Source organism: Microcebus murinus, chromosome 15 (assembly GCF_040939455.1).
Source record: "Microcebus murinus isolate Inina chromosome 15, M.murinus_Inina_mat1.0, whole genome shotgun sequence".
Classification (NCBI taxonomy): Eukaryota; Metazoa; Chordata; class Mammalia; order Primates; family Cheirogaleidae; genus Microcebus; species Microcebus murinus.
The window spans coordinates 47,848,687-47,874,446 of record NC_134118.1 but is presented as its reverse complement, the minus strand read 5'-3'; the positions used below and the strand labels follow the sequence as shown (position 1 = coordinate 47,874,446).

General features: G+C 35.4%; 1 protein-coding gene across 1 annotated transcript in view; it reads right to left on the bottom strand.

The window, feature by feature from the left end:
• Positions 1-4,322: 4,322 nt before the first annotated feature.
• The window catches only part of SLC7A11 (solute carrier family 7 member 11), a 74,652-nt gene continuing 53,214 nt past the window's right edge, over positions 4,323-25,760 (bottom strand). Inside the window, exons 7-12 of the mRNA XM_012766310.3 lie at positions 23,987-24,110; positions 22,026-22,129; positions 21,014-21,110; positions 19,345-19,494; positions 17,812-17,989; positions 4,323-11,646 (exon numbers count right to left, since the gene is read on the bottom strand). Coding sequence (XP_012621764.1) covers positions 11,579-11,646; positions 17,812-17,989; positions 19,345-19,494; positions 21,014-21,110; positions 22,026-22,129; positions 23,987-24,110 — 721 coding nt within the window. The 3' untranslated portion in view covers positions 4,323-11,578. The remainder of the gene's footprint in view (positions 11,647-17,811; positions 17,990-19,344; positions 19,495-21,013; positions 21,111-22,025; positions 22,130-23,986; positions 24,111-25,760) is intronic.

Below are 25,760 nucleotides of genomic sequence, written 5' to 3'. Positions count from 1 at the left end.
CGAACCATTGTTCAATTTCTTCTGCCCTTTCAGTTCTTTGATTCAATATTCTTTCACTGAAATCTGAGAGCTTTAATTTGAGAAAGTGTTTTACTAATAATTGTAGACTTTCTACATTAACCTTTTTTTTAATCATTAGGCACACCTGGAGGATATGAAATTATTCTTTTAAGGAAATCAATATATCACTAAAAATGTATAGAAAAGCATCTGGCAATGGGATTTCAGGGAAATTTGTGTATGAAAACATTATATCAGAGAATTTCTTGTTTTCCATGGAAAGTTCCTTTAAATAATTTAAAATAATACTTTCTTTCATTATTTTTTAATTCCTTAAGGAAAATTCATGTTCTTTTACTAGAAGAACCACTGTTCTTATATTATAACTTATGAACAGTGGAAAAAAGAAAAAAAAAATTCATTCTCGGTGTTTTTAAAGTATCAGGAAAATCTTTAAATAATTTTATTACATTGTAGATTTTCAAAATAAACCAGTACATTCTAACTAATGATACTTCTACTTGTGAGCCAATAACATTAATAACATGTCATGTGAGGTAGGTTTTGTTTAGTGTTTGAATGTGGGCAAAAAAATATAAATTTTAGAAGTTAAGATTAGATTTAAAAGTTAAAGCAACAGAAGAATCTTTCTTTCTTTTTGGCTCAGGCTGGAGTGCAGCACTATGATCATAGCTCACTGTAGCCTCATTGAACTCCTGACCTCAAGCAATCCTCCTGCCTCAGCCTCCCAAGTAGCACTACAGATGCCGACCACCATGCCCAGCTCAGAAGAATATTTCTTTAAAAAATAATCACAAACTATGATAGAGATGATAGTCAGTGAGTGTTGAATAATGTGCATCAGATATAATCTAACTTGTAAGAGAGGAAAAATGAGAGACAACAGTACAACAATGGTAAAGAGAGATAGTATAATTTCTGGAAAGGTTTCCCACATTTCTTAATTATATAATTCCTCCAATTATTTTCTCTTTCAAAATATATGTCTTAATTCTATTGCAGTTTACAAACACTTTTGGTAGTGCAAACTAATTAGGTAAAATATAAGAATAATACGAATGAAATAAAAGTCAAATTATGTTTTTGCAATTAAAAAGAATTCTATTTGAAGGTGTTAACATAGAGACAGATTTAAAAATTTGATAAAGCTCAATGTTTATATTACATGTGAATTTCATTTGTCTATGCTATCTCTATCATACTGGATAAAGACCAAAATCTAGAACATTGCATAATAAACCCTCTGCAATTGCTCCTCTCTAGAGTATATTCTGTTCTTGGCCCTAGTGCTCTATTTCACCATTCTTTCATTTATTTCCTTAAGTCTTTGCTTTATCTGGCTTAGGGCCTTTGTCACACAGTTCCCTTAGCCAGTAACACTCCTCACCTTTCCTCCTCTTACCTGGTTAATGTGCACTCATCCTTCAATATCAACACATACTACAGCCTTAGGAAAGCCTTCCCCAACCTCCCAGGCTAGATCACATTCACCTGATCATGCTGTCTTATAGCACATGAGATTTATCCTGATTTGTAACTATACCTTTGAGTGAATAAGAAAAAACCTTTTGGCTGGGTGCAGTGGCTCATCCCATAATGCTAGCACTCTGGGAGGATTACTTGAGGCTGGGAGTTCAAGACCATCCTGAGCAAGAACAAGGCCCCTTCTTTACAAAAAAAGAAGGTTGCACCAGCCAGTAGTCCCAGCTACTTGGGAGGCGGAGGCAGGAGGATCACTTGAGCCCAGGAGTTTGAGGTTGTAGTGAGCTGGTGATGCCACTGCACTCTAGCCTGGGTGACAACGCAAGACCCTGTCTCAAAAAAAAAAAAAAAAAAGAAATAAAGAAAAGAAAAAAAAAAAGAAAAAAACATCTCTCTCCCTTCTCTCTGACTAGATGGAAAATTCATGAGGCAATACCTAACCCGTTAACTATTGCATGTCTAGCACCCACAGTATGAATTGACAGAGGGAAGATACTTTGTTAATTTTTGCTGAAATGAATAACTAAACTTTATTTTTAGATCATTGAGTCACAAACTATGAAAGGAGCATAGCAATGTGAGAATAAAAAGTAAACACAAGTTTAAGACAGAATTCAGAACATAAAAGAAAATTTTGTGATGTCTTTGGATCTTATGGAATGGAATACATAATAATGACAGGTTATATAATTACAATGTTAATTACTATGACAAAAATAAAATTAGTTTCCCATATTTTTAATAAAAATTAAAATGAGAGGAAAATAACTGGCTTGCCCACACAATTCTTAGGGTTATATTCATTTACACTTACTTAGTTATTGTAGCTGGAGGGTATTTCGATTTTTGTAATGTTTAGCCTGCATTAATACCTCCAAAATCCCATTTAATGCCTTTTAGAGATTAATAAATCTTAGAAGCTAAAATTTTAAGGGAATTGAATCCTAATTATATTTCTGAATTCTTTCAAACATCAAACATTTTTTTAGATCATTGTTTCAGCAGTGACTGACTGTGACCAGGTATTCTTAAGACCATAAAAACAATAAGAGGGCTGTGAAGTCTTGACCTTCAAAGTCAGACCTCTAGGAAGTCTGCAAATACCATTTTTAGGGCTTGTGAAGACGAAAGCAATAGTTCACTTATCCACACAAGGCCTGTCTACCTCATCCCAGCATACATAACCATCTCAAATCTTTATAAATTAGACATAGTCTAAAATTTCAAGTAGAAAATTATTAGATATATTCCAGTTGCAAAAGTCTATGTGAACATGAACCAGCATGTTTGAAAGGCTGATCATTCAAAAATCAATTACTAGACATTATATTTTCATTAAACATATGTTCTGTCATATTAATTTTAAAGTAAATATACCTACATATCACATGGTTTGTATTTCTTTTCAAAATAATATAAATTTAACAGATGCCAAAGTTATTAGGTTCCTTTTTTTCATTTTTCTCCCAAAATATTTTACCAGGGAAAAGTATTATTTAAACTCTCATGTCTGTTTCAAAGGGAAATTTGGTAATCAAAAATTTAGGTTTCTTTCTGCTCTACATTTTACACCACTAATTCTTTTCAAGATCTAATGAGAAAGATGTCTTGTCAAGAATGTAGGAACCTAAATGTCATTTTACAGGAAGAATTCATAACAGATTTTTGACTGAGAGTTTCTTTCATCACACCTACCTACCCATGGAGGTTGAGAGGAAGAGAGAAAGAGAGAATCAAACTTCCTAGTCAGGTTGCTTTTGTTCTGTAGGTAAGACGTTTTCCAGAAATTATATTTCTATATGACCTAATGGGTTGCTTAAATTTAAGATTTACAAAAAATCCTGCTTCTAATTTTATCGTGGAAAAGCTTGTCATAAAACCTAATCAATGTCATTCTTTCATGCATTCATTTATTGAATTTATAAATTTAATAAACATCAATTGAGTACCTACTATGCTTTAATCTGCCAAAAATCTGCAAATCCAGCCGGAGAAATGAGTCTGTTAAATCAATGACAACAATGTACAATGAGTTCTACAAAAGAGATGTGACCCAGATGATGAAAGATTTCATCATCTGGGGCCAGAAATAATTTGGGGCTGGAAATAATTTTCATCATCTGGGGCTGGAAATATTTGGGGCCGGAAATAATTTGAGGACGGTTTCTGGAAGAGGTGACTTTGGAACTCAGTCTTGAATGTTGGGTAGAAGTTTGCTATGTGCAGAGGAAGGAGATGGGAGTAGAGGAGGGAAATATGATTTCTATAAGAGTGTACATTGTGTTAAAAAATGGCATTTTTTTGTTGTTGTCGAACTGCTGAAAAGACTGCAGAGAATGTAGAAAGCTGGAGAAAGCAAGATTTGAATAATAGTGGGAGAAAAAAAGCTGACAAATTATGGAAATCCCTATATGTTATATGCAGGAGTCTGAATTGTATTCATCCATAAAAAATAAATAAATGTTAAACTATTGGAAATTTTGGCCTTATTTGCATTTCAAGAAGAACATTCTGGCAAAACATGTAAAGGTTGCATTATAGAGAGACAAGAGACAAGACTCTTGTTAAAGGTAAGAAATGAAAAGATTGTAGTTGGACAGGTGAAAATAGAAAAGGAACTAGATATTTCAGACCAGAGGCCAGATGGATATGGACCACAAAGAAGAAGAGTATTTACAGAAGACCGAATCTGCTACCACTTTCAGATTTTAGTACCAGAAATTGATATTAAGTAGGGTGTTCCAAATTCACAGAATCAGTGATAGATAAATTCCATTTAAGTGACTATATACTGCTAAAAAAGAAAGAAAAACATGACATTTATTATGTAAACTATCAAAGGTTTATTTAAATTTTCTTTTAAAATATGTTCAAGTAAAAATATGTACAAAACCAGATATACAAAGATTGAAGCAACTAGAAGCATGGCAGTTATACATACACATAAACACAACTGAAATCCAATTCAATGCAAAATTGAGTGACATTATATTGCACCAAAATGTATTCCATACAAAAGCACATGTATCAAGAGTTTCCATCAGATGAAAGCACACTTATTTCATAGCATCTTACTACTTACACAAAATAGCCCATAAACACCATCTGGTAGTGTGAGTACTGCACCAGAACTCTCCCCAGAGGGAAATCATTTAGCTATAGAAGAATCCATTTTATTTCACATATCACATGCTGGTACAGGCATCAGTGCCAAGGAACCCTAAGAAACACAATACAAACTACAAATGGAAGTCCCTCTGCATCATTTATATTTTCATAGTTAAATATGTTAGTACTCCTAATAGGATTGGAATGTAGATGCAGAGAAGTAATCTCACCCCTTAAGAATTTATCAATCAATGTAAGGTATCGTGTTAAATTTTCATACAATACACACAATCACCTTTACCAAGTTTCATTATCACAATGCCAGAGTGAAGGAATCCTGCCTGAGATGTGGACCAGTGAGCATGTCAAGGGTCACTTTTTCTCAGCTGAATCTCTCTGTTCCTGCACTTTATGTCACTAGACCCTAACATCCACCATGCCCCTGCAGTTTTGGAAATGGTAGAAGGTCAAGAAAAATGCATTCCAGATCGAAGTTAGGAATTTATCTCTTCTATAAATTACAATGTAAGCACAGATCAAAGAGATGGTTGCCAGCATAACCCTCAAGAGTAACCTGGCTACCACTTTCCCACTGGGCTAAATTGATTCCCCTGTTGCAAATTACTGATGCTTGTCATAGAATATGAAAGCTATTGAAACACATTCATACCTAGTAATATGTTCATATGAACATACCGACACACACACAAATTATTCTACACCTTGCAAACTGAAAAAGAATTTACTTTTACTAGGTCAAATTTTTAGACAAAGCTCTCTAAAACCATTTTTATAAAGTAAATTCAGATATATTTACAATAAAAAGACATGAAAGATTCATCATGAAATGAATTCTGAGTCAATAACTGAAAACCATCTTTACCAGTGCATCACTACCATGTAATCCACTTTATGATAAGTAAGAAACAAGCTCTATGAAATGTGGAGTCAAATCCTTGTCAGAAAAGCAAGACAAATTATGTTCACCAAGCATTCAGTACAAGAGGCCATTTGTCTTGCCTTTTTCTGACATGTGCTTACTATAAAACCACAGGTAGCCAACATTTACTATCAGTAAAATACAACTACATGTTCGTTCACCTGTTTGCCACAGGGAGAAAACAATGTATTTCATAGCATTAAGTAAAACACTTTTAGCACATCTGATGTTTGCAAAGTTTGCAAACTTTGCAAAGTTCCCAAATGTTGAGAATTACTACCCAAAACTCATTACTATTGTGCTACAACCCATCTACAGAGAGAGAGAGAAATTTCAGGCCAGTGTCTCTATTCAAATTTTAAAGCAAAATATATCCTAATATTACTACATATTCTAGGAACTGTCCTAAAAGAGTTAAGTGTTATTTTACTCTCTGAACATGAATCACATCCAAAGAAGAACCCAGTTTTCAAAATTTAAATATTAAATGTTTAGTTCCAGATTAATAAGTTACTTTAACATTCACAAAGGAAAACTATTAAGTAACAAATTTCTCCAAGGAGAGGATCAGATTACTTAAAATTGTTGGAGAATTTTGGTGGTTTCTCACTTTTAGCGTAATAAGAAATGCTATGTGGTAGTGCTTGAAATAATTAATATACATAGTAGTTTCATGTAGATCATTTCTAGTCTGTTACAAGCATACATTCATTTGAAGCAATCTGTTTCATTTCTCCAAAGTACGTTTCTACTTTAATATATACTTTATATTGTATTAGTAAATGGAAAGTTCGAAGTAAGAAGAAATTCTAAGGCAAAATTAAATCAGAAACCCTTTGAAATAAGACAGTTCAAACCCAGGACCCAGGAACCACATTGCCTTGCCTCTCCCAGTGTGACATGACTGTGCTTTCAAGCATGTGCTAATAAAGTTAATTATTAGGAGTATGTGAGGTCTAATTTTATAAGCCAGACCACTCACAACCCAATTATACAGCTATAACATCCAAAAGCCTGATATGTTTTCCCATAAGATGCTGTGCAAAATACTTGGTCACACAAGGTACTCAAAGTAGAGTCACCGCTGCAAAAGAGACATCTGTGCATTATTAGTCTTTTTCCCCCTGTCTGGCTTTGAGTATGGTTTTTAGAGGCTTCAACATGAGGTAACGAGGACTTAGCAAGCAATTCTCCTAACCAATAAATTAATTCACTTGAAAGTCCTACTTTCCTTTTTAAAATCAGTAGTGTATATGTCAAGGGGGAAAAAGCACACATTCATGTTCAAACAAGTGTAGCCATCTGTATAGCTCTCAGATCCTAATGCTCCACAGTTTCTTGAGAGAATTGTTATCAATAAACCTGTAAAGGCAGTTATTGATACTATAAATGTACCCTTGATCCAAGTACACTGAAATACACACATGTAACAGAGAGATATTTAGAAACTGTAACCATCCTCTGTGCATTTTAAAGCCATTTTAAATGGTAACAAAGAAGAAGAGGAAGCAAACTCACAAAAAAAGTAAACCTGACTGATCGATGCACACTAAGAAAATCTAAGAAATGGTATAAATTCAAATTAAGATTCGCTTCCTACTTTGAGCATATATGTCAAGAAATAAAAGAGAGTAATTAATTCATTCAAATAAAATAGAGAAATGGTTCAAAAAGATCAAGTGATCTTTTTGAGATCCTTATCTCACAACATAAGGAAAATTGGTGAACTTTCTGTGAAACCGTAATTTATGCATTTGTGAATCTGTAGCTAATCTAAAAGTAGACAAAACATTTAATTTTAGACCCCAACTAATTTGAAAATGCAACAGAAGAAAGAATTACCTCCAAAAATTAACTATTAAAAAATCTTTTTAAAGTACAGTACTAATAAAACTAAGGCCTACTTGGCGGTCGCACTTTTAGGCATTATATTAATATATATTAGGATAGATTTAAACATACTGTTAAAAATACTGTTTATGAGAAAATTATTACATATATAGATAATGATTCTTTACTCATAGATAAGTAATGTAAACAAGCTACCATGATGACTCATTATCTACTCTAATTTATATCCACTATGAGCTCCTCACCAGTTACACCATATTTTAATTCCTGACTTCGAATGGTTAGGAAAGTAACATGTAACTCTGTAAACACTATCAGCACCAACACACTGCATATCATGTAGGGTAAAAGGAAGCAAGATTATATTCAAGTAAAATCAAATTGCTTAAGTCATCTACATTCAAATCCCAAATTGCTTTATATTTCTTTACAAACTAAGAAAAAGAGCTATGATTCAAATCGTATTCATTGTTTTTCTATCATTCAGAATGAAGATGAAACTATCTCCTTATAAATCACATAATACACATTATGAGAAATCCACTTATATTCCATAGAGATACTTCAATTACTCATAACTTTAATATTTAAAAATATACCTTACAAATAAGCCATGCTTATTTTTGATAGAAAAAAATAATGGGAGTTAATTTAGCTTACTCACAAGGACAAATGCAGATTTTTGTGAGGCCAGAATTATACACAATTTTGCTGGTCTTCTTCAAGAAAATTAATACAAAATTCCTAGCTCAAAGTTAAGTTCAGGACCTTGGAAGAGGCATGCTTAAGTGAAGGGCACTGAAGCTTATATTTCATTAGCCTCTTGGGATATCCACCTATGCATAGCAGACAACTAATTTTTAATATTTCTCTGACTATATTGCATAAGCCCAAAATACTGTCACCTCTACTCACATACTATAATTTCCTGTTACTCTGACCTTCAGTTTTCTCTCTTTTCATAACTTATGCCTCAATTATAAGAGGTCAACTTTAGCAAAGGTCAGAGTTGCTCCGTTTCTTAGCATTACCTTCGTCTGCAAATCAAGATAAAATAACGAGTTTCCTGAAGTCTGATTACAGTTTATGAAGATTTCTGTTATGTAATTATATGCTGTAACCATCTGTTGATATATCAAATAGCAATTGAGAAAATAATTTCACTAGACATACAAGACAATCTGGAAATTTGATTCAGAGTGCATATTTTAGTGTTAGAGAAACTGCCATGCATTGCTAATATAACCTGATAAGCTGTCCTAATTTGGGGCCAGCAGGACTGGGGGCTGTGGCATAAGTGCACATGCATGTCCTGCACACACCTCATTTTTTTTATGTTTGGAACTGGAGTCAAATCTTTGATCCAAGGAAAGACAAGAACAGGGTCTACTTTCAGCTGACCTAATCACCATTTCTATTATTCCAGTTTTCTTCATTTGATCAAAGGAACATAATCTAATACTTTAAAAATTGGGTCAAATTGGCATTATGAGGAAAATATTTACCGCAAATATTCATAATTGTGTAATGAGAATCATTCCTTTTTTAGCCAAATTTTTAACTTTATAAGTCTTCACTAGTCTTTTAAAATCATAATCAAATATGGGACTCAATGTATCCCCTACCCAAAACATTGAAAATAGTGTATCAGTTATTTTAAACTGTATTGGTCACTTTTACTTTTGAATGTTATAATAAACTCATAATATGTACACAAACATTTGTATATGCACACTGGTACAAATATAGCACATGTAAATATGTCTATCATTTTAAAAATATGAGAAAAAAATTATGCAGTATAAAAATATGCATTATTTATATATGTGTGTATATATGTGTGTGTGTGTGTGTGCATAAGGGAGAGTTTTTGAACCAGAATCTGCTTTATGTACTACTATTTTGAATAAAAATTATGAATACTGATTCCCTGATTAAAGAAACCCTGTGTCTTCTTATGATGTGTCTTAAAAATAAGCTCAAGTGCAACTTCATCTTCATCACTTTTTTAAAAAATTACTGGCTGAATTTCTGTCTGGTTATAATGGTATTACAATGGCAGTAGAAATTTAATAATGTAAAAATCACTTTTGAAAAGAAGAGAAAAATAATGAACATGTATTCCAGTTCACTTGAACAAGGATACATTTAAAGAAGTATTAGAACCAAGAATAAACAAATAAATAAAATAATGAGATCAATCTGCCACTGTCAATATAATCACATTAACCTCAGGAATAGCCAAGAACTTCACAAATCTTTCCAGAAGACTTTACTAGTTTTTTTCATTAAGGCAAGGAAAAACTCAAGAAGAGTTTGCATGTTTAGATTTTATGAGCCTTGACTGTGCAAAAGATAAGGATATAAATGAAATTTTTAATTCTCATAAGTTAGAATAGGGAGAGGTGGACAAATGGACAATGTATACTGAAAATATGCATTATAGATCAGATTCTGAAAACCTTATGCTATGAGTAAGAGAAAAGGAATGGTTATGAATTCAGTTAGAGACCCAAACACTAGGTTTAGCTAAAAAAAAAATGTCAGTCTTGGATATATATAAAATGTCATCAAGAGAAAAAATTGAAATTAGTGAATTGAAATTGCTCCAAATCATCATTTCTTCTTTGGACAATTGTCTATAAATTCTATGTCTGCTCTTAATAATTTTAATCAGTATAATTCTTTCAAAAATTCTCATTTTCAAATAGATAAAAATTGAAGGATGAAATGTACTCTAACCATAACCATTTCATCTTAGATGTATATAAATAACAGTCTAAAATTTCATTATTATATTATTCCTCTTTGTAAATGCCACAATATTTTCTAACATTGGCAAAAACAACACATTCTGAACACACACACTCAGGCACAACTTCTCCTGCTTTTGATGAACTTATTAATAGTTATCTCTTTTACAAGTTAAATGATAATTAAGGTGATGAAATTGCTGAAAAACCCTTGATATAGAAGTGGAATATTTTAGAAACATCAGTTGTAAATCTTATTTAGCAATGACATTTCTTCCTCAATTTTCATATTAATATGCACTTTTCCCTAATTTATCTGGACACTTTCATCCAAAGAGCTATTTTAACAGATTATAAAATATACAAAAGAATACACAAACTCTCAAAATTCATTACAATGTAAAAATACCCAAAATGTTTTTCAATGTTCAGAATTACTAACATTTCATGTCAATATGATTATAGGGTTGGGCCTAATATTGGGGATATTTTCTTTATTGATTTCTCTCACGTTGATATCATAATTTAAAGATTTAAAAATGCACATGTTTAGATATATTCATCTATGGGTAAATTATTAGTGAAGCAGGTAGTTGTTCTTAAGAGCATTTTAATATCAAAGTGATTCTTGCTCTAAGAAGTGTTACACACTTTCCAGATCAAACAGACTGATGTGAAAACGAAATCACACATAACTGTGGAACTTTCTGATAATGAGTAAAAAAAAAAAAAACTAACATAATATATTATCAAGAATTTTTGCTCCAACATAAATCTTATATTTGTCTCATAAATAACAGCCCCTAGAAAAACGTATTCAACATATCCCCTCTGACCTTTGTTCAAAATGCTCTGAGTACAATCCATTAAAAGATGAGTGATATCTAAATTGGTATCTAAGGGGAAGTAATGCAATGTCAATGTAAAATAAATTTCTATTTGTTCTCTTTGCCTTAATAATGATGTGTGTGTGTTTAAGAAGAATAGAAAACATTTTTCACAGTATAGTCACCTATGGTGTGTAAAACCGTGTTTACAAAACCCACACATACAGAAAACACCTCAGTCTTCAATTTGAAGGTTCTTAGCCATGGGAAATGAGATATGGTGTAGACAATGACCACTAAAGTAATTGTCCATTTTCTTAGTCTTTTCCCCTAACTCCAACAGGTAGGTATTGGACACTAGAGAACTGTGTGAACTCATATACAATTGCACATTAGCTTCCTATAACTAATTACATGGAGTTATAAGTAAATTTCTTAGAAATTAGTTTAAATATACTAAATGATATGAATAGAAATAATTGATTCTTTTAGTCCGTCACCAAAGTTGCAATTCTCTGGATTTCCAGAAAATGAAGGAAAGATCCACATTGTATCTCTGCCCTTGGGCTGATGGCCAAGATTTCAAATTCATTAGTTCACAATTTATGACAATCTTCTTCTGGTACTACTTCCAGTATTATCTGTAATGTTCTGGTTACTCTGTCTACAAAGAAATAAAGAAGAGAAATTAAAAATGCATGGAAATCAGAAATGCATAAAAACAGCAAAATATGAATTATTTGTGGTTGAATACTGAAAACACACAACCGCCTATTTCATAGAGAACTTTCAAGAATTATTTACTTCATTAGAATCCTATCATGCTCAATTAATTTATTTGTCACTTCTGTAACTTCCCATGATAGCTTCTCAGCAAGAATACATTAATATTTTGCATTCAAATAAGGACTTTTATTCATGAACCAGGAAGCTGAAAATATCTTGAGACAATAGAACCAAGATATAAATAAATGTTCAAAATACACTTCATATTAAAACAGGTTTGTTCTTTTCACACCTATGATATTACAACCTGTTCCTCAGAAGAATCAGTAGAAGAATCAGAATATTATTTCAAGTCTAACTTGTAGCATATTATTGAGGAAATTGTTTTATCTCCAAGGGCCTCATTTGCCTCATCAGTAGAACGAGGGACTCAATCAGTGTTTCTCAAAGTGTGGTTCCTGGGCCAGCAACATTAGCATCACCTGAGATATTAGAAATAAATATTTTTAAGCTAAACCCTAGACCTCAACCCTGAAGGCAGGGCTTAGCAATCTGTAATGCTGATAGGCCCAAAAATGTAGGAACCCCTGGGTTAGATGATTTCTAAGGTCATTTTATCTTGGCAGTCATAGAACTCTGTGACCCCGTTTTGCAGGGACATTAATTCTTTGCCTCTGATCTTTGTAATCAATCCCTACAGAGACTCTTCAGCTTCCTATCAGACCTGGAGAAGTCTACAGCCCATCCTGTTGATGTTTTCAGACACAAATCTTCTCTCATCTAGACATATAATATTTCTCCTCATTTATGACTTGTTCCCTATTGTATCCCCTTCTAAGAAATAATTAATTACAAAAGTATTTCTTCATCCTTTGCTTTATAACTGTGTTCACCAAACGTGTTGTCCTCAGCACATTAATTTTACAGACAGTATTAATTGTCAAGGGCCAGCACAGTGCTGGCCACCGGTAAGCTCTGCATAAATATTTCTTAAATACACTATTTTTCACAGCTTGCTCTTTACATTGAGAGGTAAGTGTAGAATGAGGGAGCACTCAAGAGCAATCAAAGCTCATATTTACAGAAAAGGGAAATTGTAAAATGGTCCTACAAAAATACACTTTTGTGGGAAAATTAAGTATCAATCAATAGTAATGGAGATGTGACATGTTTAGGCACAGAAAGGAATAGGACTGATAGTAGGTTGAAGAAACAAGAGGTTCAGGCATCTGCAATGGCCAGATGGAGAGCATTGGTGTGAAGAAGATATCCTCTCTGGCCTTGTCTCCCTGAAGTGGTCCTGCCCCAGCCTCCTGAACTAATCTCCACAACGTCTGCCCGCCACACCCAACGCCAAAGCCTTTTCCAGAAGTGTTTCTCTACATTCTCGACCCCCTACACCTGTGCTGTCTTAGACATCTTGCCTCCTCCTATGTCATTTCCCTGGCTCCATTCCAGACAAATAAGGAGCAACTTCAATCCTGCTGCTTTCCAAGCATGTCACTTTCCTTCCTGAAATCTGTTTAGATTCTCCGTTCAGGAACACGATGAAGGCCAAAGAATCTCTCTTCTGGTTCTGCACACTTTCTGTGGTCTTCTATTCCTCCATGTTCAATCAGCCCTAGTAACAATCTCTCCTGTAGCTTTCTTATGTTCTCTCTTGGGATATCAAGATTTGAGTAATTTTCATCATAACGAAGGTTTCCACAGAGTGATTGATTTTGGCTACAAGTACCTTTTGGAGTCACACCAACTTTTCCTTCTGGGTTATCTTACAGCATTAGGCCAGACAGGGGTACTTGATGAAGGCAAGTAAGCCTCTAAAGCATCCTCTAGCTTGCTGGAAACACCGCAGAGCATGTGGCATTTGACTACCATTCCTATATCCACGCTCATAAAAAGGCTTTTGGCTTGGGGATCATTGCCTCCATGATGTTACCGCTTTATATAAAGGTGAGCCAGTAAGTCTGTGCCTGGTGTTTTCAGTAACTGCAAGCTATGGGACCAAATAACAATTGCAGTATGTTTAGCTTTACCTTTCATGTTCAGTAGTTATTCCTGAAATAAGCTGAAACAACAAATGACCTTGCAAAATCTGATTTACCCAACTGTACCTGGTACTAACATGGGAACTACAATAAAAATTGAGTAAGTCTGTGAAGTAGCACACAGCCAATCTTCCTTGGAAATCATATTAAGAATAATAGTAAGTAATTTTTTAAAGGTTTCAAAATCTTTTCCCAAGTGTGATCTCATTTTATCCTTACAATGAAGATAGTTTGGGCCCCTATGAAATGTAGGCAAGTTTAATTAATTGAAAATATTAGACTGCAATCTTCATGAAAAGGCTGTTAAATGCATTAACTAGCTTTCGGTGACTTATCATAAGTTAGCATGACGCAGTGCATGCAATATAAGCTTTTAGGGCTCTGGAGTTGCAAACTCACTGTCCACAAAGATGCATTACAGTCATTCTGCTGGTGTTGCCCAGTGTGATTTTTTATAATAAAAGATTTTGTTTGAATAAGGCTGTTTACCATATTTCTCCCTGAGCAAAAGGGACCAACTTCCAGCCACCCCATACACTCTCAGCTGTCACAGGTTTCGGCTGATAAATAGAGAGACAGCCAAGCAGCAAGACGGGGGATTTGCCAGGTCTTACTACCTTGGTATATTTGCATATATCAGTGGGGTATTTGCCCCTTTTGCCTTGCATGAGCATCCTGGGTTTCTATGAGTAGATAAATAATATAAATAACCAGCCGGGAGAATTAACCACTCTGTCACAGGTTTGGCAGAGAAAAGCTTTACGCAGTATCTGCCTATTCCCTAAAGAGCACATTTTCTTTTCTCCCTAGGAACGCTATCAAACAAAAAGTGGTTCAACACTGGCATCCTGTGGCCAGAAAAATTCATCAAATCTCTGGAACTCTCAGATCCTTGTGTTCTGAACATTCCCTGGCTGGTTGTACTAAGCAGCCTTTCACCATTTTCTGAACACTGTTCAGTCACCTCCTAGATAAGATGTATTTTAATAGACTATCATTTTCACAGGGTTAATCTACTCATGTATGTTAGGGTAAAAATAAATGATAGTCTAAAATTTAAAGAAATTTACCAAGCAAAACAATATGATATTAAATCACTGAACAAACTGCTCCAAGCAAAGGCTCTCTTGGTGTCCAAGTTCACACTGAGTTTCTTTCTAACAAAAAGATCATAGAATAGTTGGGAGAAAGGTTGGGGTGGTGGATTAGGACTCCGTTGTTCTGTGTGTCTGTGTGTGAGTGTTTTGTTTTGGCCAAAGGCTAAAAAATAACTTGCTATTGCAGCAATAAATATTATGAATTTTCTTTATTTTATTACAAGAATGCTGCCTAAGAGGAAAATTAAACAAAATTACGGAGGATTGTTGCTTTTTGCTACTCACTTTCAAGGCAGCTATAAAGATAAAGAGTCACAATGATCACAGTTTAAAGGCAGAATTGCCATGCTCCCTGGTAAGACTTAACAGCATTTTTGAGAACCAAATAACTGTTAAGGGACTGCTCTGTTGCTGCGAGTTTCACAAAAGGCTAACACTAAATTTGGAGGCCTTAGAGATGTTCAAAACATCATTAGAGATAGAAAAATATAAAAGCAAGGATCAAGCATGAGAATTGCTTGTTGATATGAACTGACAAAGACATGGTACAAAATACATATATGTTATGTTATATATGTCAACATATATATGTTAGCAAAAGAACTTTGAGTTGGCTGACTACAAACAGGAAGATGAAAACACCAACTAAGTGGGACAGAACAACAACTTTGCTTTTCCATTATGCTCTCTCTCCTTCTACTCCTACTCTAGTGTTACCAGTTCACTCTCTCTAAATTCTCTTGGTTTTCCATGGTGCTCAGGGGTTGAACTCTCGAGCTGGGATGGGAAATAGACATGGATCTCACAGTGGTAAGTGCTAATCTGTCTTAAATGGTAAATATTATTTAACAGTACCTTTTCTGCTTTTCTGAATAGGTTCTATATTAAGTGTCTAAAAAAGAGAAAACTTACATAAAAATATTCTGCATAAAACTAGTGTGATCTAACAAGAAATGCAGATCAAATGCTTGGTTAAAGCAATCAGTCCCTAACTTGTATAGTAACACTTCTTTGAGAGATAACGTTACCTGCTAGAAAACAAAATCCAGGTATAAATAGTAGCATAAAGTCTAAAGATGTCAAATACCAATTAAAATCTAATTGAGTAGTCGTAAAACTCTGCTTTAAATAACTGGATTCTAAATGAGTTTGCCTAGCATACTATAGATTCAATATGTATATTCAGATTTCATTGTTGATTTTTAATAACATTGACATTATTAATAATTTTAGCAGAAATCTCTCTAAGCTTTTAACTTGGATTTTAAAAATTAATTACAGTAAGGTAAGTAAATTAAAACAAAGATGTACAAAAGTATATTCTAAAACCACCAGCGGGGCCGGGCGTGGTGGCTCACGCCTGTAATCCTAGCACTTTGGGAGGCCAAGGCGGGCGGATTGCTCAAGGTCAGGAGTTCGAAACCAGCCTGAGCGAGACCCTGTCTCTACCAAAAATAGAAATAAATTAATTGACCAACTAAAAATATATATACAAAAAATTAGCTGGGCATGGTGGCGCATGCCTGTAGTCCCAGCTACTCGGGAGGCTGAGGCAGTAGGATCACTGAGCCCCGGAGATTGAGGTTGCTGTGAGCCAGGCTGACGCCACGGCACTCACTCTAGCCTGGGCAACAAAGTGAGACTCTGTCTCAAAAAAAAAAAAAAAAAAACACCAGCAAAATTATATCTTCCCCTCTAGCTATATATTTGACCTCTTCTTTCTCTTTTTCTTCTATAAGGCATCCAATCTAGAAAGAGCATAGACTTTGAAGTCCAGCAGATGTGGGTTCAAATCCTAGCTCTATAGTTTAAAATATGTACAGTGAAAAATAAATTCTCCATGTCTCTGAGCCCTGGTTTCCTCATGTGGGTCTGGGATTAACACTACCTTGCACGTCAATCTTGGTGACGATCGCCTGAGATGACAACACAGGGGAGAGGGCTCAGGAGAGCCCCTGACAGAGACACAGGCTTTCAACACAGGCTGTTCATAAACACCTTCCTACTTAGTGATCTACTATGTTTCCTTCTCCTCCAACTTAACTGGTCACCACATCCTGCTGGGTTTTCCTCCTTAATGTTTTTCCCTTTCTCGCATACCCTGCTGAGACTGCCTGTGCTCAGACCGCCTTCAATTCTCATCAGGATTGCAGCAATAACCACCAAACCTGATGCTCTGACTTTAGCCTCAACCCTCTCTAATCCATCCACACTGCCCACAGGGGGATTTGTCTAAAATACAAACTCTCTGAGTTTGAGTGTCAGCTCTTCTACTTCATATCTGTATGGCTTGGGACAAATGGCATGAATTTTTACATGCTATAATTCAAAAATCTATAAAATGAAGGTAATCATTTTTCCTATTTCAGAAGCCGATTTTAAGAACTAAACAAGGGCATATATGTGCAAACACACAGAATTCACACAATAAATGGAAGCTGTTATTCTTCTCTTTATTGTTCTTGCTATCATGACCTGTCTGTGAGTCACTGTCCTACTAATGTAGTGTTGTAATCATGATATTGAAGACACTTGCAGGCCTCTGCCTAACTCCACCACAAATCTCATGTCACACATCAAGTTATGATATAGAATCACTAAACTGCATTCAACCCAAGAGAAAAATAATTAGGGTGGGTAGGGATTCAAAAGAGCAATTAGGTCATTTACAGAACTGCTGATAAAATTCAATCTAAGAAAGCAGTTATCTTAAGAAGCGATTACAGCATCCAAACTAAATACACTGAAAGGATTCAATGGCTATACCCTGAGTGTCCTTCCTTCCAAAAAAAAAAAAAAAAAGCATTTCCAATTAAAATGCAATAATGTACTCAAACTAGCAATTATGCCACACTTATATATTTTAATTTTAAGATATGCATGTTATGAATGCACACCTCTGTAGGTTTTCTATAACAGTGTCTCTCACAAGGTCCTGAAACTGCTTAAAAATCTTACCTGACATTCTTCTAAACCACTTGGGCTTCTTGTCCCATATGATAAAGAGATAGTATGCAGGCACCCCAGTCAGAGTGATGACAAAGCCAATCCCTGTACTAAATGGGTCCGAATAGAGAGACAGGGCAACCATGAAGAAACAAGTGAAGGAAAACAAAGCTGGGATGAACAGTGGTACCTAGAACATGGAACAGAAAAAAAAAAGCATTTTAAATATACTTCAAGAGACAGAAGATAGTTTCAAGATATCAGTCACGTGATATGCTTTAATCACATGACTGGGTGATAGGCACCAATGTACTTTGTCTTAGTAGCAAAATCTCTTTCAAGGGGCACAGAGAGTGTCCCATTTAAACATATGCCTTTAAATTTAATTCAATTTAAATTATTTTAAAATCTTTGGCATAAACAAAATCTAAGCATAAAAAAGGAGGAGGGATGGGTATATTCACACCTAATGGGTATGGTGGATGGATATGCTTGAAGCACTGACTCAGGCAGGGCAACAGCAATATATGTAACCCAAACATTTGTACCCCCGTAATATGCTGACATTTGAAAAAAAGGCTATTTCATAAGAGATGTTCTGCTGGAATTATTTTACTAGTTAAAAACCATTATGATTTATGTTTTTCATTTTAAAAGATTGGCTCTTTGATCATTATGATTAGAATCCACTTTAACGTGGAGTCAAGAGCACCGGCTGATAAGTTACATGTTAAAGTCTTTCAGTGCATATTGATTTTCCGTGGAGATTCACAATACGAACTGACAGGAGTAAAACAGGCCAACTCCTATTCAACCACTAATAAAGATGCTGCCAGCATTAGGCAATGAATATAATTAGAAACAAATTCTGACAACATGACTGACAGCCTTATCTGTGCTATTTCTTAAAAGCAAATAAATAGTGAGGTCAAATCAATCCGTGAACATTCAAGGCTGAAGGGAATGACAAGCAGAGTCTTCAGTCCTCCCCAAAGGAAGTGCTTAGTTTTGCTACATGGGCATTCTACTAAGTGTTAAGTTCACAGATCTTCCCTTTTTCTGTATATTTTACATTTCTATTCCTTTTAGAGTGTATGATGTACAGAAAGAGCGACGTAATAAGCCACGGCATTTACGTACTTAAAATGCCTATTTTGTAAAGCAGCAGCCTTTTAGAGAAGTATCTATCTGCCTGGCTCTGTCTCAGCATGGCCGTCCATACCACTCAGCATGAAGACACAAGTCTCCCATACTTTGGACACATCAGGGCGTTGGACACATCCATGAAAAACCAGCATAACTAACATCATCCATACCATCTTGTTTTCAAAAATGTGACAAAGTGCAGTATATTACATAACAATTTTGACTATTTTTTCCAAGTCATAATAAATCCAATAGGAAGGCACTGCCTGCTAGAGTTAAACATTTTACTCCACAGGATGCTGCACCCTGCCTGGCCTCCCCATCATCAAGTTATGACAAAGGGAGGACTAGGTATTAAGAGGAAGATTTATGTAAACCCATCAAGATTACTGAGGTTACCTTGAAAGGACGATGCATATCTGGGCGTTTGTATCGAAGATAAATCAGGCCAGCAACTGCCAGCCCAATAAAAAGCCACCTGGCAAAACTGAGGAAATTCAAAAGACTGTTGAGGTCTCCAGAGAAGAGCATTATCATTGTCAAAGGGTGCTGGGTTCGGGGGGAGGGAGAAAGGGAGAAAAAGGAAGCTTGGTGAATTAAATGGGAACACAGGTGATAACAAACAATGACGTCACTACCCATTATTATCTTTTTCAAATGATTATTTACACTGATAAACTAGCAGCACATTAAAACCACAATTTGACTAATCTCTTCTCTATATTCTGCTCTTACAATGCATTTACACACCAGTAACCACATGAGAGTGCCATCATCATTACCCTTTACTCAAGTTTTATATGAATTTTATATGAATGTTTTATTTTGGTTTTAGTTCCTTCTATACTTGAGAGAACTTGTTTTCAAAGAGCAAAAGAAAGGATATTCAATGATTCGAAATTTAAAGATCCAAAGACTGAGATGACTAGTAAATAGCCAATAATGAACATTAGAAATGCACCCAATTGGAAAATTCACATAAAGCTCTGCAAATGCTCTCTGATGAGCTCTTGGCTATACATACACATGAACCACAGCCACCTAGGGATGATTCTGGAGGTTCCTGATTGCAAAACATTGACCTTTTTTCCTCCACATTTACTCTCCACGTGTGTGACCCTCAAGACCACAGAGAAGATGAGCACAGAGATCAGCTTAGCAAGTCTCTGCAGCTGCACATGCCAAGGACAGCATGACTGATAGCAGAGGCTTAAAACGAAAGCCCTCTTCAAGGAATAATACATTCTGTTCCCACAAGTGACGTTAACTTCCAGATTCCGCACAGAGAGTACGTGTACTTTAAAAAGAAATTTCAAGGAAACATTCTGAAACAAATTAAATGCATGAAAAAAAAATGTTCGATGCATTCTATGGTGCTCCTGACAGCAGATTCCACTTGAGAGAAATGTTACAAAATCGTAGGGGAAAATGAATACAACATTACCTGTGGGTATTTGAGGACTTTTACACCTTATACAGTCTTTTGTAGCCCACATTTCACAAACACTTTTCTCTGCATAAAGAATTCTACAACTCAAATTTAAGTTTTGGTGTTTGTATTTTTATCCTGTAGGGTTTCTCTCAAATGTCTCACTTTTAATCACAGAATCATTGCACTGTCTAGGATTTCATCGATTCTGTGGATAATTTTTCATACATTTCATTATGAGGTACCCAGGATGAGACAGCCGGGTATTTTTTTGGACTGAAGCTTTTAGCTTTACTTTCTATAAGTATTAATAGTAGGGACCTATTATTCAGCATCCTTTTCTGTGAGGCTCTATATGTTAGGGGGAGGAGCCAAGTTAATCATTTTCCTTTGACCTTCCAAATTTCTACAAAAGTGAAAGCAAAGCAATGTGGTTATTGCCCCAAAGCATCAAATACGCATCAGAAACACCAAATAAATGGAAGGGATGGAAAATATCCTACCTCCCAAACTCCACCATGGCATACATTAGTAATGAATGAGAAAGTAAAGCACTATCTAAAGTCTGACTTGACTTCCTCTTTGCTAACCTGTTATTCAAGGTTATATCTACTAGATATACTTGTTAATATGCATTACCAAAACAATAACAGCTGGAAGAGGAGTGTGCTTGCGGACATGAATCATGGAGAGGATTTCTGGAAGGTGACCCTCTCGAGACGCAACATAGAATAACCTGATGGGAGAAAAATGTGGGTGGAGTTGACTATGTAATCGATCATTTCAAAGGGAAATTCCAGAAATCCCAGAGAAAACTTGCATATTTTTCATACCAAATGGTTTGGCATTTCTTGGGTGATTACTTAGGTTTCATTTTTCAGGTAAAATAGAGAATGTCACAAGAAATCTAAATTTGAATTTTACAAAATCTGCCAACATTATATTAGTCTTTGAGGAGAAACAATAGCAACATCTTACTCAGTATAGCTCTCCTTACATATAGATAGCTGATGGGGAATTTAGTTATATATTCCTAGTATTATAGGTGCGTTGTCAATTCAGATCAACAAACATACACACATGCAATACACATCTACACGCACACATATGGCATTCATATTTATCTGATTGGGTGTTAATTTCATCATATCTTCATGCTAAATAACAAAGATACCAACAATGTCAGATATGTAGTACATTAATTTTACCTTACAAATGAAAAATGAATTAAATAAATATACAATTGTCAAAAATACTTTTTAAAAAGGGACTTTTGCTTCAAACAGAACAAAGGGGATACAGATGGCAGGGTGGTGATTTCTGTTGTCTCTTCCTTTACTTTTATCTTGATATCTTTAGAGAAACGAAAGATTTTATCACCAGAAATGAAAAGCCATTGTTAGACTCTGCAGACATACTATTAAAAAATGCCACATGTCTGTTTTCAGAGTAGGCTTGGAGTAGACAAGGAGTGCCCTCTAATGGGCAGAATAAAAACCTGCTGTTAATACTTGAACCAACACTGCAATCTTGCACGTCCCTTTAAGAACAAAGGTTTGGAGGCACTATTTCTTTTCTTTTTAAAGTTATCCTTATCACATCCAATCTCAAAAACAGAAATGTGTTTCTGGAACTATGTGAACTCACTCACCTGGAGACAGCAAACACACCACCATTCATGGAGCCAAAGCAGGAGAGGGCAACAAAGATCGGAACCGCTAATGAGAAATTTCCCAGTAGCCGCTCAGAAAAGGTCTAGTGAAAGAAAGAATGAAGCAAATTAATGCTTTGCTAGAAAGTGGAATAAAATGAAACAATTTGGGCCAAACTTGCTCTATGACTCTCTGTTACCCTGGTGATACGTGTATGTTTTAAAATCCTTCTCTTTGGTTAGGGTCAGACTCACTCCGTGGACTACAATCAAAAGCAGGTACCATGGCATTGCTTGTTGCAAAACTATAGCCAAAGGTCTAAACAAGCACCTTCTCTCTACTTTCAAAAAGCAGTGATCCATTTACCGAATCTTTATCAACTATGATGGGTATCGTCTCTGACTCTGGTAAGTGGAAAAAAGCTCAGTTCAGAAGTTCTACTTCTGAAGACAGAAATTCTTCTGCACAATACCCTCTCTTTAGCCTAGAAAGCCATATTTTTATGGTGAAGTATAAATATACACTAAGAAGTATTACAGATACTTGTTTTGTATACCAATCCCACTGTTAGGAAGTCAATAAAATAATCGATGACTTCATAATTTATACCATATATATAAGCAGCCCTGAAAATCTTTTTTTCCAGAAAAATCACACCAGCTGAACCCATGTTTATGGAGTCACTCCCTCCCTCTCAGGTATTCTATCAATTCCTTTCGTGGTTCATTATAAAAAGGCTAGAATACAAATATAAGTTCAACAAGCCACAGAAATATATGAAAGGTAAACAAAACTTCTGCAATTTTCTTTTATACCATGATATGTGCAACATTGCAAATTCCCATGAAGGATGTAGTTTTCCCCAAAATTATGTGGGATTTTTTATTTGTCCTTGATGCAGCCAGTGCTTTGTAATTAATGGACCACATTATTCCCAAAGAATAAGCACTGCCCTTTGTCTCGAAAGATGAGAGGACTGACCCGACATCAGTAAGCATTGTATATTTGAGTGTCTGGTGGGAGTTATAACAGTGGGCAAAGTCTTTTTAATACAGTGAACTCGTACATAGGTTCACACAAAGTGAGATAATTTATTCCTTATGAATGCTGCTGATATGAAGTAATATTATTTTTAAAGGAACTGACTTCAAGTGATAGGAAGTTAATTTTTCACCCATCATTGTTATGGGGTCATGAGTGAATGGTCTCCCACTCGCGCTAAGTTTTTATGCAAAATAAAAGTATGTGTCACAGAGTAACAATCCTATAACATGATCTTTGGGGACAAAGATGGTCCTGGTGTCAAATAAATTTTGGAAAATGTTATAAAATTATGTGTATCCACTTCTCAGGGAGTTAAAATGCACATTAGTATCTTTAATATTCTGAAAAGTACTATAACGACAGCTGTTTAACTTTAAATAACCCAGTGTCTTCCGAATATATTAACATCTCAGGACCAGTAATCAAAAGGATTTGCTAGAAAAAACAAATTTATATGGTCCACATGAAAATTCTTAAGTGGTACTTTGAGAAAAGGATTTTAAATTAGCATTTGAAAAGTTTACAAACAGGAAAGAGTACAGAATGAATTAAGATTTTTATACCAAAAAAAAAAATCCCCACATTCATTTAGATTCAGTAACTGTCCACCTATCCCTGAGGACATGTTGGAAGAATAATGCCTTCTACCCAACAATGCCTTGACAGATTTTCAAGCATGTATATTGGAAATATTTTACAAGAAATTAAAAATAAAGATAAATTGTATAGGATTTTAGCTGTATCCGTTACACGGAATATGCTAAGAGGTGCTCTGAATTTTTAAAATACTCATTATCATTCAGGTCAAGAAAAGATTACTGAATTTCAAAACACTTTCTGCTGGAGGGACCTACTATAAAATTGAATCAACTCATTAACCTAAATTCAAATTGGCATTTTCCCAGCCTGGACTTACCACTGCCACTGCATTTGAAAGCAACAGCTCCTCAGCGCTAATGGTCGTAAAGTAGGCCACATTTGTCAGCACATAGCCAATGGTGACGATGGCCATGGATAGACATATTGCAAGGGGGATGGTTCTGAAATGCACAAAGGGAATCATGCATTAGTTATCTTTTGTTAGTCATTCTCTGATACCAAAGAACATAACAAGCTAATTCCAAATGAAGAATGTAATGGTATCTACAATAATTATAGGCTCCGTTGGGTATGTATAAACATTTCATCAGGGCAAAGAACTACATAGTCCTTTGTAATTTGATAAGGTCCATGGGGGCAGATACTTCATCTGTCTTGTCTACTACTACACCCCAGAACATATGGATCTATCCCATTCCTATACTCTATAAGTGCTTCAGTGTTGTTTCTCAAACTTGAACATGCATCAGAATTGCCTGGAAGGCTTGTTAAAACACAGACTGCTGAGCCCCACCCCAGAGTTTCTGACCCAGGAGGATTTGCATTTCTCACAAGTTTCTAGGTGATTCTGATACTGCTGATGCGTTTGAGAACGACTGTCCTATATACATTTCCAAATACTAATTCACTGCCTTGACACCTTTCTAACACTAGTCCTCAAAAACATTTGTCATGTTCAGTGTTTTCCCTCTCAGTAGCTTCCCTTGCAAGAAAATAAATGCAGATTTTAGAAGCATGATCGTGGGATGTATCTACCTTTCTAAATCACGGCAATAATAATTTTGTATATAACACAAGCAGCACAGAAGTGTTCACAATAATGACTTTGCCCTGCCCTGCTGTGAGTTCAAAGGAAGCTCAAGATCATGAGTATCTAATAAAGCAACAGCACAGATAATCCCATGAAATTAGAGGTGACATGCTGTGAAGTACAGATGACTGGACGGTGCCGACAGCATGTGGCATCAAGAAGTGCCCAGCACAAATGCAATATTATGTCTTCATTTAATGCACTGGGAAAGCCAGGTAGTAACTGACCCTGGTAATTTGATTCCATGTTACTGATACACATTACTTGCTTAACGTAATCGCCTCTTCAGACTCTTTCCAGTTCAGGCAACTTAAACCTTCAACTCCCTGCACAAAGGCTGATGGGTTTTTTAGCCATAGTGCGTATCGGCCCTCATGGAGTCTTCACCCTGCTGGGTGCCACTAATGAAGACCCCAATATAATTTCTTCCAAGATGAAAAAGCCAGTTCAGAAGCAGGGGGAAGGAAAAGGCACAGCCTGCCTCACTACCCGAGCTGGGTGTGTTTAGCACACTGAGTCTCGGCTTATTATGCTGAACAGCAATCCCCCCTGTTGAGAACAGGCAAACCTAGCCAGTCAGCAGCTGTCATTCATTGTGCTGCTCAGAGCCTGACACCTCCCCTGGTCCCCAAAGCCTTAAGCCTTGATGGGGAAACACATTGACCTCTAAATCTTGACATCCTAATATGAAAGTAGCAGATGTTCCCCTTCCCCTGTGTGAAGAGGGTCCTGTGGAATTTGCCGTTAACACCATAACATGCATTGCTAGTTGTGATTGATAAATGCTCAATTTAAGCAAAGGAAATCACTAGGCCAATCAAATATAACGGAGTGAATTGCATAAAGCTAATTGAAGATGAATTCTGTTCCTCTGAAAGAGGGCTGTATGTAAATGCAAAAGGGTAAGAACAAGAACATGAAGGTATATAACAGCTTTTCAATCACTCACTGTATTATTTTAAACTTGAATCCTTTCAGCTTTTACAATAACTATATGGGA